This window comes from Ovis canadensis, chromosome 8 (genome assembly GCF_042477335.2).
Source record: "Ovis canadensis isolate MfBH-ARS-UI-01 breed Bighorn chromosome 8, ARS-UI_OviCan_v2, whole genome shotgun sequence".
NCBI classification, from domain to species: Eukaryota; Metazoa; Chordata; class Mammalia; order Artiodactyla; family Bovidae; genus Ovis; species Ovis canadensis.
This window is the reverse complement of record NC_091252.1, coordinates 65,781,218-65,801,192: the sequence shown is the minus strand read 5'-3', so window position 1 is coordinate 65,801,192 and position 19,975 is coordinate 65,781,218. Positions and strand designations below refer to the sequence as shown.

At 39.6% G+C, this 19,975-nt stretch overlaps 1 protein-coding gene across 3 annotated transcripts in view; it reads right to left on the bottom strand.

Annotated features, from left to right (window-relative positions):
* Nucleotides 1-19,975, bottom strand: part of LAMA2 (laminin subunit alpha 2) — a 681,429-nt gene that overhangs the window by 148,329 nt on the left and 513,125 nt on the right. For all 3 annotated transcript variants that reach the window (XM_069598353.1, XM_069598354.1, XM_069598356.1), the window contains 2 exons: nucleotides 15,890-16,032; nucleotides 12,475-12,573 (listed from right to left, as the gene is read on the bottom strand). In XM_069598353.1, the coding sequence (XP_069454454.1) occupies nucleotides 12,475-12,573; nucleotides 15,890-16,032 (242 nt within the window). The remainder of the gene's footprint in view (nucleotides 1-12,474; nucleotides 12,574-15,889; nucleotides 16,033-19,975) is intronic.

Sequence of the window (19,975 nt, the reverse complement as noted above, 5' to 3'; positions counted from 1 at the left end):
GGTTTAATTCATGAAAGTTTTCAACATTTTAAATAAAAGGTAGACTATAAAGTCCAACTCTTGTCATCTAATTTCTTAACTTCCAAGTATTATCATCACAAATAAAAGAATGAAAGGATAAGAATCCAATGAAAGTTTTAAAAATTCCTCTTTATATTAATAGCTTTAGTATATATACAAAATGATTTGGAGGGTATTAATATATTAGAATGCTCTGGATTAATTCTTCCAAAACATTAATATTGACATTATTTTAACTTTTAGATCTGAGGTTGAGTCAAGAAACTCTTTACATATACACACCACACAAATGTACACTCACACAATTTTTAAAATGTTGCTTTTGCATTCCTGAGGTCAGCTGCTTAAGATGTTGGCCATCTAAATTGCTTTACATGTTTGCCTAGTCTGGATTTTACTGTATTCTGTAATGTCACTACTATTTTCACAGATCACTGAACACTATTATAATAACAGATTGATCTACATTATGATCATTTTTCAGTATCTTAAGAATGAATATATTACTAGCACTCATCTCTCTTATTACATGGAAAGTGTACATTATAATTTGAACTAAAACTTATTTTTTGCTTCATCAATATCTTATTTATATTACCCAAATTCCCATAAATATTGATACCATCAAGTTTTCCAACTCTTCTATGTGCAAAGCATCTAATTTTTTGAAAATAAATGTATACTGATAACACTCTTTTTAAAATTTTGGATGATCAAGACAGTATTCATTGCCTTGACTTCTTATCAAATTAATTTATAGAAATATGTAAGAATCATCGCTGACAAACTAATTACCAATTACATGAACATTCCAATATTAAGATGTCAAGAATTCTACATAACCCATGATCAGAAGTCAGTCAAAAATGTTATTACTAAGACCATGCAATCAGCTTCACTGGCTTCCTCTTATGTGTAATACGCCATACTCTTGCCTTCTCCTGGCCTTCTTGTATTCTACTGTCTTTACTTGGAATGAACTTCTGCTCAACACTTTTAGTGGCTGGATCCTTGTCATCCATCAGCTTTCAGTTTAATAAGTATCTCTTCTTGTTGTGATCATCCCCAGGGCACCTAGGTTAGGTTCCTCAACTTCCTATAGAAGAATATTGCCTTCATAGCACCATGCATTTTAGAATTACTGTTTATGCATTGACATCTCTATGCATTGGCTTCCTCTCTAAAGGGTAAGCTTTAAGAGGACAAAAACTTGGTCTGTTTGTTCATTGCTTGATATCAGGCTTCTAGTATGATGCCTCACTGATAGCAAATATAAATGAATGCTGTCAAATATATGACTAAGCAGTGATTTCCTAACCAATCTTACCAATATTATTGCCATTCGTATTGCCTACTTTTCTATGAACATTCCCAGAAAAAGCATTGTTCATACAATTGCTCGCTAATTCCCATCTCAAAATAAATCCAGACCCCAAGATGTTTCTGTTCCAACTTCATCTTCCCTGTGAAGACATCTTTGATGATTTTGACCCATACTCTCCTTTCTTAGATTTTCAAAAACAGCCGTCATTACCACTATTCATGACTGCTGCGGGTAATTATTTTGTGAGGCATTTTGTCATATCTGTTGAATTTCAATCCTTGGAGATAAGGGCTATGTCTTATTTCCTTTTATTCCTCTGAGAGCCAGGCACAGTGCCTGGCAAATTGTAGGGGATCAAAGTTGGGTGATTGACTGATGTAATGATAATCAAACAAATGATCCCTTGGAAGTTCTAAAGCCTGTTGGAGGAAAAAAAAAAAATCTTTCCATATGCCTTCCCGATACCATTCAAACTGGCCATATGCCTGGTGTCGTGCTTGCCAGCGAATATGGATGGCTGGGTGCTTTTTTCTGGACATTTTTCAGAGCTTCATAGGATGCTGCTGCTGAAGAGCTACTGCTGAGTACTTAGGAGGAGAGCCAAGCCTGAGAGCCTGTGGTCACAACGACACTACATTCTAGTCACTGGCCTGCTGGTAATTCAAAACTACTGAAATTAGGTGACTGCACACCAAATACCATGCTAGTGAAGGTAAAGCTTGGAGGTGGGCAGAAATCTTTATGGCCAGCACAGTATTTATAAGGAAGAAGACAGGCTTCCCTCTTGGCTGTATTCCAGGAGAGGAGGGGATTTGAGATTCCTGGCACCAAAAGGCACTGACTTATGGCATCTAAGAAGTGGGTTCCACAGCCAGGTTCAGCTGTACCCCATGTTGATACGCATGTTCAGAAGAGCTGACAGTACTCTCTTGCATGTCGTTTACTCTTCCTGCCTTGAAACGGCAACCCATTCCAGTGTTTTTGCCTGGAGAATCCCAGGGATGGGGGAGCCTGGTGGCTACCGTCTATGGGGTCACACAGAGTTGGACATGACTGAAGCGACTTAGCAGCAGCAGCAGCAGCAGCAGAGGGCGTACGTGCTAGGTTGCTTTAGTCATATCTGACTCTGTGAGACCCTATGGACTACAGCCCACCAGGCTCCTCTGTCCATAGGATTCTCTAGGCAAGAATAGTGGAGTGGGTTGCCATGCCCTCCTTCAGGGGATCTTCCTGACCCAGGGATCGAATTCACATCTTATGTCTCCTGCATTGGCAGGCAGGTTCTTTACCATTAGTGCCGCCTGGGAAGCCTCCCACTAGAGGGCATGATCCCTATTTTCACACTGGTGAGGAGGAAGGTTGCTGCTGCTAAGTCGCTTCAGTCGTGTCCGACTCTATGCGACCCCAGAGACGGCAGCCCACCAGGCTCCCCCATCCCTGGGATTCTCTAGGCAAGAACACTGGAGTGGGTTGCCATTTCGTTCTCCAATGCATGAAAGTGAAAAGTGAAAGTGAAGTCACTCAGTCGTGTCTGACTCTTACTGACCCCATGGACTGCAGCCTACCAGGCTCCTCTGTCTATGGGATTTTCCAGGCAAGTGGGGTGAGGTTAAGTGACTTATCTGAATTCACACATACACAGGGAACTGGGGATGAGACATACATTTTCTGTCTCATAGCCGTGAATTCTGTCAGTATCAAACATTAACTTCTGTTTGGCTAACATTCCGGAGGACAGAGAAGACACATGAAGCAGTTAAGTATTCTGGGTGGGAGGAGTGACATGGCTCCAGCTTTTGCAATACTTTAAGTGCATAAGCTTTGTGTCTGTTTAGTCACTCAGTTGTGTCCGACTCTGCAACCCCACGGACTGGAGCCCACCAGGCTCCTCTGTCCATGGGATTCTCTAGACAAGAGTACTGGAGTGAGTTGCAATTTCCTACTCCAGGGTATCTTCCCGACCCAAGAATTGAACCTGTTTCTCTTACGTCTCCTGCACTGGCTGGCGTGTTCTTTACTACTAGTGCCACCTGGGAAGCTTTAGGCTTTAGTAAATTAACATATTTGAAAAATCCATATCAGAACACTATGTAGATACACTTTTAAAAATCATGTGTCATTACCCAGTAATTAAGTTGAAGAGTCACCTTGTTAAAACCCACCCAGGAGAGACTCCATAAAGGGAGCCAATGGCAAATATATTCCCATCTATGGGTAGTGGTGCTAGACTGTAAAAGTGAAATTCACAAAAATCAGTTTCACCTAGGACAGGCCATTGATAATGTGACAGATGAATGCTAACTACCACATGATAGGAGCTATCTGTCTGATTCTGTTTGGCTCTTCTTGCGTTTTATTAAATTATCATCCCCATCCCTTAGTCAGCTTCCTCCTTACTCACTATTATCTTGTTCCTGAGTATCTAACAAATGTCTTCTCATTTACCCTAATATGTACAATCTTCCTTTCATTTTCTACATTAGACTTTCTTATTTTTACATTCTCTTACCTCTGTTCTACATTTTTTCCAGTGTTCCTTTGTAAATGATGCCTTATACACTACTTTGCAAGCATTTCTCTTTCCTTTGATTATCTTTTTACATTCAAGTTCACTCAACTAGGTATTTTTTCCTTTTATTTTTCTTCTATTTTCTTTGTGGTTGTTTCGTGTTTTTTTTTTTTTTTTAGAATATTTATATCAAGGCAGCACACATTACCATTAGACACACATTCATTTACTTCTGAACAATGTAGCTGTTACTTTCTTGCTTTAGCTCAAGCAGTTCTTACTGTGCCTCTTGAAACCTGCACATAATTTTCTTGGTTGGATATTACTAGTGTCTTTCATTTTCTGCCTTCTTTATGTTAAAACTAGAATCTAATGGAGCAAATCTAACTACTAAATAGACAACATTGCTTATCTGCCATCCTCCTGTGCATTTGCAGACTTACAGTTTCCTGCTGAAATTAAATTTCAGATCTAATCATTTACATGATATTCTCAAGGGTCATCTTCAGATACTACTGGTTCTGTATATCCAAGGGTCAGTGAAGTGCTAGGACAAGCTGCTAGGACAGACAGTGCCCAAGGACGGAGACAGTCAACTGACCCTGGGGAAAAATAAGTCAGTTCTATGTGAAATTTCTCCTTAAATATTTCAGGTGTCAGTTTTGAAAGTTCCAAATAAGTATGATTTGTTATACGTTATCTCTCTCTCTCCTTTAAATATAATAGTAGAAATGAAAAAATGTTGGCAACTTAAACCTTTTGGAGCTGGTGGGGTAGAGAGTTATTTGTTTAATGATCATGAAAATAAATTTATAATCACGAACTGAAGAAAAAGCACAGTGGTATAACACAATTATAAGAGGAATCCCATCATGCCTGGAATATCACAGAAGGCTTACTGTAGACTTTGATGAGCTGAGGTTTAGTTCAAGGTTAAAGAAAACACAGCTTCCCTGGTGGCTTAGAGGTAAAGACCGTGCCTGCCAGAGTAGGAGAAGCAGGTTCGATTCCTGGGTTGGGTAGATCCTCTGGAGAAGGAAAAGGCAACCCACTCCAAATATTCTTGCCTGGGAAATTGCACGGACAGAGGAACCTGGCAGGCTACAGTCCATGGGGTCTCAGAGTGGGACATGACTTAAAGACTAAACAACAACAAAAGAAAACCCGTGCAGAAAAGCTCTGTGGTGGAATGAAATGTCTGAGAATTAAGATACAGGCAGAGAGAGGAGAGTGTGTTAAGAAGGAATATAGTGTCAAAAGTGGCAATTGCAGTAGGAAGTTCAAGTAAAATAAAGCTTCCACTGGATTTAGTGATCAGCTTGCCATTGATTACCTTGTCAAAACAGTTTTGGGAGCAAGCTGGGAGTGGAACTCTAGACTACAGGAAGTGAGATAAAGCAGAGCTGTCTCCAGGTTTTTCAAAAAACTTGGCTGTGAAATGAAAGATGGAGGTCAGGACAGTAGCAATAGAGGTGCATACAGAGTTATCATCAAAAAGCATCTCAGTATTCCATACTGATCACAGTGCCTGATGTTACGAATATGTTACATATGATTCCCATACTCAAGCAACTTACATTCCAAGTGGGAAATAAAATGATAATAAATTAAAATACATTTAAAAGATATAATTATGCAATATTTGCTTATATAATATTTGCATATTATATATAATAAGTGTTTAACATATTAATTTTGGGGAGGAACATTGTTTTTTTAGCAATGGCTTCCCTCGTAGCTCAGTGGGTAAAGAATCTGCCTGAAAGGCAGGAGACCTGAGTTCAATTCCTGGGTCAGGAAGACCCCCTGGAGAAGGAAATGGCAACCCACTCCAGTATTCTTACCTGAAGAATCCCATAGACAGAGGAACTGGGCAGGCTACAGTCCATGGGAGGTCGCAAGAGTTGGACATGACTTAGTGACTAAACGCCCACCTGCCATTAGAGAACTTAATTGCATCATGAAAAAGATAAGCACAAAATATATAAGCACCTGAGGGAGAGATGGCAGCTTATACTAGCTATGCAGGATCAGACTCACCAGATATTTTAACAATTAAAGTGTATTAATCATAAAGCGACTGGTCAGATAACAAAGCAGAGAGAAGGATTGTCAAAAAGATTGACTATACCAGTGAAAGCACTTTCCATAGGACAGGGAGCTGTAAGCACCGCATAACTCTAGGCAGACATAGTTTTCAATCTTGACTGGCATCAGAATCATCTGGAAGCTCATGAAAGTCCCTGTTGTCGTTTAGTCACTAAGTCATATCTGACTCTTTGAAATCACATGGACAGTAACCCACCAGGCTCCTCTGTCTATGGGATTTCCCAGGCAAGAATACTAGAGTGGGCTGCCCTTTCCTTCTCCAGGGGATCTTCCCAACCCAGGAATCGAACATGCATCTCCTGCTTGGCAGATGGATCCTTTTACTGCTGAGCCACCTTTATATTGTGCATCAGACTGATTACCTCACATTTGGGGGTGAGACTGGCATCAGGTATTTCCAAGGTGCAGTTCTAGTTTAAGGCACTGTCTCCTCTAACACAGCCGCAGATACTAGGAAGTCATGGCCCCTGTACTCATATTCTGATCGCATCTGCTGAACCATTCATGGCTATGAGATAAAGGTATTGGTAGATTCAGCTGTTGGGAAGATCCCCTTTAGTAGGGCATGGCAACCCCCTACAGTATTTTTGCCTGGAGAATCCCCATGGATAGAGGAGCTACAGTGGGCTCCTGTAGAGGAGCCCTGGTGGGCTACAGTCCATAGGGTCACAAAGAGTTGGACACAACTAAGCAGTTAAGCACAACACAGGCATACACATTGGACATTTACATCATTTAGTCTTCTAGTTATGATTCCATGGGTATCAATACAACTTCTAATTATCATGCAGCTTGACCACAGGAAAAGAAAGAATTGATCATTTTGACTTGAATATTGAAGGTCTCCATGACTTTCTGGTGGAGACAAGGTTAATTAATAAGTGAGGATTTCGTTTTTATTTCTTCCCCATCCTCACTTCATCATGGAGATATTTAGTTACAGAAATCTTATTTCTAGGCTTTTCAAGTTACAAAATGTGAAGAATGGATGGATAAAAATGGTATTGAAGTGTGGAAATGGGGAAAAAGAATACTTTCCAGTGGAGAAATCTGGCAAACACGACCTCAGCCAGGTGATCAAGATAAACACCAATAGTAATAAGACATACTGATTATATGGGTTCTTAATATGACATGATAAAATGATACATTATCTCTGTGGTCTTTCCCACACAGACCCATATCTCTATTCTAATCATGAGAAAAACATTAGGCAATCCCCAACTGAGGGACATCATACAAAATACATGAACTTGTCAAAACTGTCAAAATTATCAACAAACCAGAAAAGTCTAAGAAGCTGTCAGAGTCTAGAGGACACAATCTAAGATGACATGATGATTAAATGTAATGTAGTGTCCTGGATAGGATCCTGAAATATACAAAGACATTAAGTAAAAGTGAAGAAATCTGAATAAAGCAGAGTCTTCACTTAATAATAATAGTCAATCAATATTAGTTCATTGGTTGTGAAAGATACATCATACTAATATATTAACAGTAGAGGAAACTGGGTATGGAGTATATGGGAAATCTCTGTACTATCTTTGCAATAACTATTCTGTAAATCTAAAACTATTTTAAAATAAAAAGTTTGTTAAAATAGTATTAGAATTAACTCAAATTGCATAATAGATCTAAATATAAAATGCAAATTATAAAACTCCCAGATAACATAGTATAAAATTTAGATAGCTTTAGGTATGGTGATGACATTTTAGATATTACCAAAGCAATCAGTCAAAGAAATAACTGATAACCTGGGCTTCATTAAAATTAAAAATTTTCACTGTGATGAATATTGTCTAGAGAAGGAGAAGGCAAGTCACAGACTGTTATCTTATAAAAGACTGTTGTCCAAAATACACAAAGAACACTTAACAGTGATAGCAAACTTTGATTAAAAAATTAGAAAAATCTTGTCTTAGTCATTTAAGTGAACTGTTAGTCACTTAGTCGTGTCCAACTCTTTGCGACTCCATGGACTGTAGCCCACCAGGCTGCCCTGTCCATGGAATTCTCGAGGCAGGAATACAGGAGGGGTTATCTATTCCCTTCTCTAGGGGATTTTTCCAACCCAGGGATCGAACCTGGGTTTCCCACATTGCAAGCAGACTATTTACCAACTCAACCACCAGGGAGACCCAGATGGTAGAGTCTGCTACTATAACAAAATACCTCACATTAGGTGGCTTGTAAATGACAGAAGTTTTTTCTCACAGTTCTAGAGATCAAGAAGTACAAAATAACATCTCATAGGTAGTGTCTTTTCACTTTGTGCTTACATGGTTAGGACAGGGCAAAGGATCTCTTTTGGGGCCCCTTTTATATGGGACTAATTGCAGCCAAAGATGGAGACGCTCTATACAGTCAGCAAAAACAAGACCGGGGGCTGACTGTGGCTCAGATCATGAACTCCTTATTGCCAAATTCAGACTCAAATTGAAGAAAGTGGGGAAAACCACTAGACCACTCAGGTATGACCTAAATCAAATCCCTTATGATTACACAGTGGAAGTGAGAAATAGATTTAAGGGACTAGATCTGATAGACAGAGTGCCTGAAGAACTACGGATGGAGGTTCGTGACACTGTACAGGAGACAGGGATCAAGACCATCCCCATGGAAAAGAAATGCAAAAAAGCAAAATGGCTGTCTGAGGAGGACTTACAAATAGCTGTGAAAAGAAGAGAAGTGAAAAGCAAAGGAGAAAAGGAAAGATATAAGTATCTGAATGCAGAGTTCCAAAGAATAGCAAGGAGAGATAGAAAGCCTTCCTCAGCGATCAATGCAAAGAAATAGAGGAAAACAACAGAATGGGAAAGACTCGAGATCTCTTCAAGAAAATTAGAGCTACCAAGGGAACATTTCATGCAAAGATGGGCACGATAAAGGACAGAAATGATATGGACCTAAGAGAAGATATTAAGAAGAGGCAGCAAGAATACACAGAACTGTACAAAAAAGGTCTTCATGACCCCGATAATCATGATGGTGTGATCACTCACCTAGAGCCAGACATGTGAAGTCAAGTGGGCCTTAGAAAGCATCACTATGAACAAAGCTAGTGGAGGTGATGGAATTTCAGTTGAGCTATTTCAAATCCTGAAAGATGATGCTGTGAAAGTGCTGCACTCAATATGCCAGCAAATTTGGAAAACTCAGCAGTGGCCACAGGACTGGAAAAGGTCAGTTTTCATTCCAATCCCAAAGAAAGGCAATGCCAAAGAATGCTCAAACTACTGCACAATTGCACTTATCTCACAGGCTAGTAAAGTAATGCACAAAATTCTCCAAGCAAGGCTTCAGCAATACGTGAACCGTGAACTTCCTGACGTTCAAGCTGGTTTTAGAAAAGGCAGAGGAACCAAAGATCAAATTGCCAACATCCACTGGATCACCGAGAAACCAAGAGAGTTCCAGGAAAACATCTATTTCTGCTTTATTGACTTTGCCAAAACCTTTGACTGTGTGGATCAGAATGAACTGTGAAAAATTCTGAAAGAGATGGGAATACCAGACCACCTGACCTGCCTGTTGAGAAACCTATATGCAGGTCAGGAAGCAACAGTTAGAACTCAACATGGAACAACAGACTGGTTCCAAACAGGAAAAGGACTACGTCAAGGCTGTATATTGTTACCCTGTTTATTTAACTTCTATGCAGAGTACATCATGAGAAATGCTGGGCTGGAAGAAGCACAAGTTAGAATCAAGATTGCCAGGAGAAATATCAATAACCTCAGATATGCAGATAACACCACCCTTATGGCAGAAAGTGAAGAGGAACTAAAGAGCCTCTTGGCGAAAGTAAAAGAGGAGAGTGAAAAAGTTGCCTAAAGCTCAACATTCAGAAAACGAAGATCATGGCATCTGGTCCCATCACTTCATGGCAAATAGATGGGGAAACAGTGGAAACAGTGTCGGACACGATTGAAGCGACTTAGCAGCAGCAGCAGCAGCTTTACTCGAATATCACCAAAGCTTAGAAGCAACCAAGGTGTCCTTCAGTAGGTGAATGGATAAATAAACTTGGTACATCCAGAAAATGGAACACTGCTGCTACTGCTAAGTCACTTCAGTCGTGTCCAACTCTGTACGACCCCATAGACGGCAGCCCACAAGGCTCCCCTGTCCCTGGGATTCTCCAGGCAAGAACACTGGAGTGGTTGCCATTTCCTTCTCCAATGCATGAAAGTGAAAAGAGAAAGTGAAATTGCTCAGTCATGTCCGACTCTTAGCGACCCCATGGACTGCAGCCTACCAGGCTCCTCCGCCCATGGGATTTTCCAGGCAAGAGTACTGGAGCGGGGTGCCATTGCCTTCTCCGAAATGGAACAGTACTCACCACTAAAAAGAAATGAGCTATCAAGACACCAAAAGACATGAATCAATCTTTAGTGTATATTACTAAGTGAAAGAAGGCAATTTGGAAAGGTTACATATTGTATAATTCTAACTATACATATTGTATACAGAGACAGTAAAAAGAGCAGTGGTTGCCAGGGGTTAAGGAGGAGGGAGAGGTGAAAAGGCAGAGCATGGGGGACTTTTAGAGCTGTAAAATTACTCTAAATGACACTATAAAGGTGGAGACATGTCATTAAACATTTGTCAAAATCTATAGATTGTACAACACCAAGAGTGAACCCTAAAGTAAGCTATGATTTTGAGTGATAATGATTTGTCAGTGTAGATTTACCTGTTGTAACAAATGTATCACTCTGTGGGGGGAAGTTGATAATGTGGGAGGCTATTTGTGTCTTGGGTCGGGGAGCATATGGAAAAATCTCAGTATTTTCCAGTCAATTTTGCTTTACACGACTCAGAAATACTAAGTCCATTTTAAGAAATTTAGTACGGGAGAGGCTTCTGGGAAGATGAAAGGATGTAGGTCAAGAAATAGGAAAGTAATAGTAACAGTAAAGGCTCAGACCATTTGGCTGTAATCAGCTCAATGACAGCAACAACAGTGTCAGTTTTGCTTATACCTCTTTCCCCCGTGTCTGTCATTCTGTTACAGTATCTAGAACATATTCAATCCTTAGGAAGGATTAATTAAATGAATCAGTGAATGAAATGCCACCATTCCATGGAATTTTTCCCTAATCACCCTTAACAAGATTAAATTAATCCATTTATGTGTACTTCTCAGTTACATTCTTTTATTTCATGCTGTATTACATATTTACTTGCACTTGTCTCCACACACTTAAATGCCTATGTACACACACACACCCACACCCACACCCACACCCACACACAGGAGACTACAAGCTCCTTGAAGACAGACTGGGCCTCGTGTTTATCTGCCACCTGCCAACACTTAGCTTGGGCTTTGTATGTGGGGAACATTTGTGTGTGCCTGTTGAACTGAGATTACTTTCGCATGATCAGCTTAAAAGTTCTTATTTAGTGTATTCACAGAACAAACATAAAATTGCAAAATATTAAATTGATATGAGATTAATGGACTCACTAATCTAATATCTAACTACCTTTGGCAAGAAATTTTGTATTTGTACATTCCACATCACTGGGAAGACATCCTGAAAAAGTGTTTAGTAGGCTATTTGTAACCTGAGGGACATTGTGCAGCATCATGTGCTGGGAATTCCATTTGATTTCCCTGTGGAAATTCTAATAAGCCAGCAGCAGGTTAGGTGGAAATGGTATTGCAACCATGGGAATCCGTAAACTAAGTCCTCCTGACGTCCTTGAATACAGCCATTCCTAAGTCATTTCGGTATTATGGCCTGAGGGATTTCTTCTTTAAAAAGCGGACTAGATAATCTGCAAGAACCTTCTAGCTCCAGTATTTTTTGTCATTTAAAGTTCTTTGAGAACCAAAACGGACCCCTGAATTCCAGGCCAGTTTTCCAGTTCATGCATTTTTCTGGCCACAAGATGGCGAACTTTATGCTGTTTTCTTATTCTCTGCGAGGGAAAAGAACCTTAACCTCCTGCAGTTTTGAAAATTTAAAACTCCCAATATCTTAAAAAGTCTGATAAACACAACATGGATTTGCATTCTGACTCTAAAAAGTGTCTAAGTGCTTTGGATTTTCTTGATAAAGAAGATTTCCTCTTTTGTGGGGTAATACAGATTTAGACTGTATTTCTATTAATATACAAATGCAAATATCCCATGATAAAATCAAAGAGACTACAAGTATTTTCATTTGCTTATCTTTTTCCTTGTGTAGTCAGAGACAGGGATTTGGGAATCCAGAATCTATGGAAGCTAGTGGATAGAGTAAATATACTGTCATTCTGGTATTTCTAAACATTGGCCTTGATACTTCCCAAGTCTCTATCCCAATCTTTTCTTGTAGTACTGGGTTCTCAGATTTTATCTGAGGCAGAAGTAGCAAGTCAAAAATACATCAATTGCATGCACCAAATTTGGATTTAGGAAGAACAAGATTTGCATTTCAGAAATTTGAAGTAATTTTCCTTAATTATATATAATCTGTCTGCTTTAAGAAGCAGCACGATTTTGCCAACTTACCCTGGTCAGAAGTTCATTCATTTCTGTCACCAGTGTGTTCAGACTGCCTTCTGCCAACTGAATGAGTCTCTCTGGGGCCTGCTGAGGTGACAGCAAATGCTGAAAAGAGATTTCATTCCATATGATTTTGAGTAAATGGTCTTGCAGCGATCATAGGTTGAACATTTAACAGTACATATTTTTCCTTTATATACAAAGAACTTAGCTTTCTCACCTTCAAAGAAGAGAGCAACTATTTCAACTGGGCACTTACACACAAAGCATTGTGCAGAATAACCTGGCAAATAACACAAACTGCTGCAGTTTATTAAGACATTACTACGTGCCAGGTCTTTTGGTTTTGCGTTGTCTCATTTAGTTTTTACAACAGCTCTATGAGATAAAAATGTTACTTCATTTTGTAGGTAGAAAACTGTGGCTTGAAGAGACCCAAAAGCATAGCCAGTAAGAAGTAGAGGCAAGATGAACCATGTCTGAATCTTTAAGGCCTCTACATTAGTCACCAGAGATAGTTTATAGGTTTATCACTTCTTTCTTTGAGGACGGGAGCCCTGACAGAGGGACCTGGCTGGGCGCTAACTAACTGCATGCTGTCAGTGTTGTAGGAGCTGGCCTGGTACTCACAGCTGGTACATTTTCCTCTCTTATTAAGCATTATCAATCTTACAACACTAACAGTAGATGGGATCACTCTGTGACAGTGATGAATGAAACAAAAAATGAGACCACTCCATAATCTTGTCTAAACGCAGATAAAAACACGGTCTCTGTGCAGACCACAAAAATACCCTGAATCCCATTTTCTGGCTAATATGAGTGACCACTGCTTCCTCACTAACTGTAGCTTTAACTTCTCTTTTTCTTCCTTCCTTCTAGATAAGATTCATTAGAATACTTAATTACAGAATTATTTCCACTTCCTATGAGCACCCAATCCAATACAAACCTCTGTTTCCTTGAAACTGCTCCCCATTTCCTTAGCATAAACCCCAATACTCTGAGTGATTTTTAATGCCCTGTTACTGAGGCACACCCAAATCCCACATGCTGGGCAGTGTCCTTTGTGGCATCAAGTTAGTGAATCCAGGTCATGTGTGTTCCAGGTCATCTGTGACTGGAACCCAGGGAGCACTGACACAGTTAAAGGGACCGAACAAAGGGTATATCTAACTTGCTTAATGGTTTATAATATTAAAATGGGATTCCAGATATTAAACAATGGAAGAGGAACACAAACAGAATCAAGAAAGATTGGAATTTAAGGAAAATAAAATCATTCTAACCAACACCCAGCCATAAGGAAACAGGTAATTGAACCCTCTGGCTTGGTTGAGGTCCACAGATTGGAATGTCTTCCAGAGGGCCCTTCAGAAATTCATTCATTGCATAAGTTATTACTTTAAATTTTTTTATGTCCCACTGAAGCATTTGCTTCTCTAGCTCAATTTTTTGTCTTTGTGTTCTTCCCATATATAATAACTGGTCAGCATTTTATTAGAACTTTTTGCATTCCTGAATGCTAGGCTTCTAATGTAAACTCAGATTCCTCTGCCTGGCATTCAAGGTTGTCCTTCATACCACCCAGCCCCACTAAAGCCTCCAGTCTTATCTTTCACTAGCAGACCTGACTTCTAGTATCTCCAAGACAGGTCTTGCTCATTCATACTTCTGCCTCTGTGCACATGGCTCTCGTGGATTCAGTGGCAAGAGTATGCATGGATGGGCTAGGGGTCAAAGAGATCTCACCAACAGTGGCCTGAGCTGTTTGCCCTCTGAGCTGTGTGAAGGTGGTGTCATTATCTCAGGCCTTACAGTCACACTGACTTTTTTCAAATCTCAGCTCTGTACCTAGCAGCCATGTGACCTTTTGTTGCACCTGAAACTTCTCTGTGACTCAGTGTCCCTGCCTGACTATGTGAGAAAAATGTAGACAATACATTACTTCTTTCCTGCTTCTTGGATTTTTGGCAGTCTATGTGTGATACTTGTCAATTGTCCAGCACAGATACACTCATCAATACATGCTACCTATTCTTGCTATCATCATGACCAGTTTCTTCTTCTAGTAAATAGTGATAATAATACTTACTTTAAAAGCTGTGGTCTGAATTAAAGAATGTATTTCCTAGAAGACTATCTGCCAGTGCCTAATGAATAAATCTTAGACATTCTCCTCCAGTCCTACCAATAATTCTCTGCCTGTTGAAATTGTTTCTATCTTTCAAGTTTAACACAAATTACACTTTCATTAATGATATATTTTTCCTGCTTACTCTGGATCTTATCTATTTCTCTGATCTTGAACACTACTGTATGTCAAATGCCTATAAAGCTCGCGGTAATAGTTTTGCTAATTGTTTAATTACTTTTTAAAACCATATAGACCCTAACCTTCCTAAAGATAGTGACTGCATGCATTAGGGGTTGTGAAACCCTCAGAGAACCAAGTACAGTACTGGGCATTCCAGACTTTCTCAATAAATATTTGGTAATTGACTGATAGTATATAAGTTGTCACTTTTCATCTCTCTTTTTTTTTAAAAATCAGATGAAACAACCTCAATTTCCTTAACATTTCTGCCGTATCCCATCAACTACTGAAAGCTATAACAATGTCTTAGAATGGGGTTTCCCCTGCAACAAAAATAGTTCCTGTTGAAGTACTTTCAAATGTCTCCTCATTCTCCAGTACAAAATTTTCACCTTGTGTTTTCATTTTGATAGTAAACTTACATGTTAATACAAGCATTTCTGGAACCTAGGCTGGGAACCTGAGAGATTCACACGACCACCTGCTCTCAGTGCCTACATTGGCATGCCTGTTTGATCACAGGGCAGACTGCACATATAAATCATGCAAACTTGTCAAATGATGCCAAATGGCATTTCAGGTCCTCTCACAAGGAGTTCTCTAATTCAAATTGTGGAAAGGTAGAATTGAGTTACCGCATGTCACGTGCTGATGAAAGAACCTGTGTGGAAGTAGTCAGCATCATTCTCTTGTTGCAAGTAGCAATTTGCATTCAGCAAAAATCATGTTACTTTATATTAATGTTTTTAATTTGAATTTTATTGGTTTTTAAGACTTTTGAAAGAATTAATTTGTTTTGCTTTTATAGAGCTATTAAGTATAAGGAGTTCATATCTGACTTTATGTTTGCATATATTTAACATACATAATAAAATTGATTTAGGCCAAACACTGGGGGTACATGAGCCTCTTTTCCCTTAAGAGCAATCAGTAAATTGTAGTTTCAAGTCTGAAAAACTGGCTTAGAAAGCGTCTGAATTTCCCTAATAGCGGCCCGCCTTAATTTGGGACAATGGGAAGTGCAATTGCCAATTAGGGCAATTCCCCCTGGGGAAGCTTCCGTCATCTTGTATCCCAACTTTCGCTTTTACCGCTCCAACCTACCTTGAGTTCCTGAGTCATATTTTCAAGACCATACAGAATTTTATATGGAGCGGGCAGCGGGCCAGTGAGGTTGATGCTTGTGGCCATCTGCTCCAGGCGAGCCAAGTCACCGAGAAGAAGGCCGGTGCATTCATCTCCACAAACTGTGAAAGGGAAATGGCAAAGAATATTGACTTCTGCTAAGCATCCCAGACAGATGTGCAAAGATTTCAGCTACGAAATATTTTATGGGCTAAGTATCCTTCTGAGAAAGACGATGTTTCTCATCTCAAATAATTAACACTTTTAAAAGATGAAAACAACAACAAAAGAGCAGACATGCGTGTCACCCAGAACCTGAGACGTGGATGATGAGATAAACTGAGGAGCCAGAGAAGAGGGGCCAATGGATTTTGAGAGGAAATGAGTGCATTGCCTAAGAACTAAAGAAGATGTAAGACCCGGAATACAGCATTTATAAATACCCCAGAAATGCCACCTGATCAGTGTACAGAAAAATCCATAACTGGCAATAAAATATGCTTTGGAATCTAAAAATGTATACATTGGTCCCTGAGATAGAGCTGTGGAGAATCTGTAGCAATTGGGTCTCCGCATGCTTCATGTATTAAATATGCAAAACCTGTATGACTCTTTAGCTTAACTTCTAATGATAAGGAGTTTTTTTTTTACAAGTCAAAAGAACTCTTCTCTTTACAGTTTGTGGGGTTTTTTTCCCCTTCCTGATGAAATCTATTTATTTACTTGCTTATTCACTTCCTTACTTACATATTTGCCAACTATTCCTCTTCAGTCACTCAGTGCATTATCGCTCACTATTAGATGCAGTCCCACAGATTTCTCCTTTGATGATTAACCTAACCCCGTCTTGTGGATAAATAACTGCCGAAAATCAGGAAAACTTTATTCTTGAAGTAGCAAAGAGTGCTAGTGTTCTACCTATATATTTTTTCAATAATTAGAAAGAGGGACTATTCAAAGTTGGTAGGGATGGAAGGGGCCTGGATGGTAGTAGAGAGAAGAAAAAGGTTTCTTCACCACTATCACACTAACTCATAAATAGTACAATTTCTAAAATTAGAATATGTTGATTCTTTTGGAGACTTTATAAAATATACCTATTCAGTTTGGGTTTTTAGTTCAATTTTTTTTTTCACTCTTTGCCCATTGGAGAATGAGGTATAGCTTCTCTGTGCCAAGAAGCATGTGCTACCATATTTATGATATGCATCCATGTATTGAGAGAGTCAGTTCTTAGGTAGGTTGATAAGAAGTCCAGGGTCCCTGAGGAGAAAGGGGTCTGGGGATCTTGAGGAGGAGAAAATGACAAATATTTTTTTCTTTAAGCCCAGAGCTGATGATTATACAACAAAATAACTCATCTTGCTCAAGGATATGTTTTTCCTTAAACTTTGTACCAGTGATTATATAACAACAATGTAGCCTGCTTGAGGATATGTTTTTCCTTCTTGAGAACCTTCTGACTAATCCTGTCATTTTAAAATATAAATTGTGGGAATGGGTCTGGGAAGATCTTTCTATTGTTAGTTCTAATCTTGTTATCTTAAAATATATATTGTTGGAGTGGGTCTGGTAAGACCCTTACAATCCTGAGACCTTCTTTTGATTTACTGAAATAACCAACTGAGCTAAGACTAGCAAGTGGGGCATTCTCCGTATCCCTTCTGATGTCTATGTCAGAAGCTTTCTCTGTCCCTTTTTATACTTTAATAAAACTCTGTCTACACAAAAGATCTTGAGTGATCAAGCCTGGTCCCTGATCCTAAAGCTAAATCTTCTTTGGAGATCATGAATCTGACATTGTTCACCATAAGCAATCAGCATATAGATACAATTTCTAGCTTACATTCTTCATATGGAGGTATCAAAACTATACACATGTTAAAAGAGAGGAAAATACATACCATGAAAAATACTGAGATCTGGAGCTGCTTTGCCTCATGCTCCAAATTGGCAAGGATTCAATTAGTTCTCTAAACTAAACTCCCTTGTGCTGCCCAATGGAGAGAAAACCATTAACTGATGCTTGTAAACAAAGAAGTAGTACAGAGAGTGATTTTTTGATAGGATGGCAGTTAGACATGAGTCACAATATCCCTTCACAGGGGCTAAACTTCCCTCAGTTCAGTTCAGTAGCTCAGTCGTGTCCGACTCTTTGCGACCCCCTGAATCACAGCACGCCAGGCCTCCCTGTCCATCACCAATTCCCGGAGTTCACTCAGACTCAAGTCCATCAAGTCCGTGATGCCATCCAGCCATCTCATCCTCAGTTGTCCCCTTCTCCTCCTGCCTCCAATCCCTCCCAGCATCAGAATCTTTTCCAATGAGTCAACTCTTCGCAGGAGGTGGCCAAAGTACTGGAGCTTTAGCTTTAGCATCATTCCTTCCAAAGAAATCCCAGGGCTTATCTCCTTCAGAATGGACTGGTTGGATCTCTTTGCAGTCCAAGGGACTCTCAAGAGTCTTCTCCAACACCACAGTTCAAAAGCATCAGTTCTTCGGTGCTCAGCCTTCTTCACAGTCCAACTCTCACATCCATACATGACCACAGGAAAAACCATAGCCTTGACTAGATGGACCTTAGTTGGCAAAGTAATGTCTCTGCTTTTCAACATGCTATCTAGGTTGGTCATAACTTTTCTTCCAAGGAGTAAGCGTCTTAATTTCATGGCTGCAGTCACCATCTGCAGTGATTTTGGAGCCCCAAAAAATAAAGTCTGACACTGTTTCTACAATTTCCCCATCTATTTCCCATGAAGTGATGGGACTGGATGCCATGATCTTCGTTTTCTGAATGTTGAGCTTTAAGCCAACTTTTTCACTCTCCTCTTTCACTTTCATCAAGAGGCTTTTTAGCTCCTCTTCACTTTCTGCCATAAGGGTGGTGTCATCTGCATAGCTGAGGTGATTGATATTTCTCCCAGAATTCTTGATTTCAGCTTGTGTTTCTTTCAGTCCAGCATTTCTCATGATGTACTCTGCATATAAGCTAAATAAGCAGGGTGACAATACACAGCCTTGACGTACTCCTTTTCCTATTTGTTCCATGTCCAGTTCTAACTGTTGCTTCCTGACCTGCATATAGATTTCTCAAGAGGCAGGTCAGGTGGTCTGGTATTCCCATCTCTGTCAGAATTTTCCACAGTTTATTGCGATCCACACAGTCAAAGGCTTTGGCATAGTCAATAAAGCAGAAATAGATGTTTTTCTGGAACTCCCTTGCTTTTTCCATGATCCAGCAGATGTTGGCAATTTGATCTCTGGTTCCTCTGCCTTTTGTAAAACCAGCTTGAACATCAGGGAGTTCACGGTTCACGTATTGCTGAAGCTTGGCTTGGAGAATTTTGAGCATTACTTTACTAGCAGGTGAGATGAGTGCAATTGTGCGGTAGTTTGAGCATTCTTTTGCATTGCCTTTCTTTGGGATTGGAATGAAAAGTGACCTTTTCCAGTCCTGTGGCCACTGCTGAGTTTTCCAAATTTGCTGGCATATTGAGTGCAGCACTTTCACAGCATTATCTTTCAGGATTTAAAATAGCCCAACTGGAATTCTATCACCTCCACTAGCTTTGTTCATAGTGATGCTTTCTAAGGTCCACTTGACTTCACTTTCCAAGATGTCTGGCTCTAGATTAGTAATCACATCATCATGATTATCTGGGTCGTGAAGATCTTTTCTATACAGTTCTTTCGTGTATTCTTGCCACCTCTTCTTAATATCTTCTGCTTCTGTTAGGTCCATACCATTTCTGTCCTTTATCGAGACCATCTTTGCATGAAATGTTCCCTTAGAATCTCTAATTTTCTTGAAGAGATCTCTAGTCTTTCCCATTCTGTTGTTTCCCTCTATTTCTTTGCATTGATCGCTGAAGAAGGCTTTCTTATCTCTTCTTGCTATTTTTTGGAACTCTGCATTCAGATGCTTATATCTTTCCTTTTCTCCTTTGCTTTTCACCTCTCTTCTTTTCACTGCTATTTGTAAGGCCTCCCCAGACAACCATTTTGCTTTTTTGCATTTCTTTTCCATGGGGATGGTCTTGATCCCTGTCTCCTGTACAATGCCAT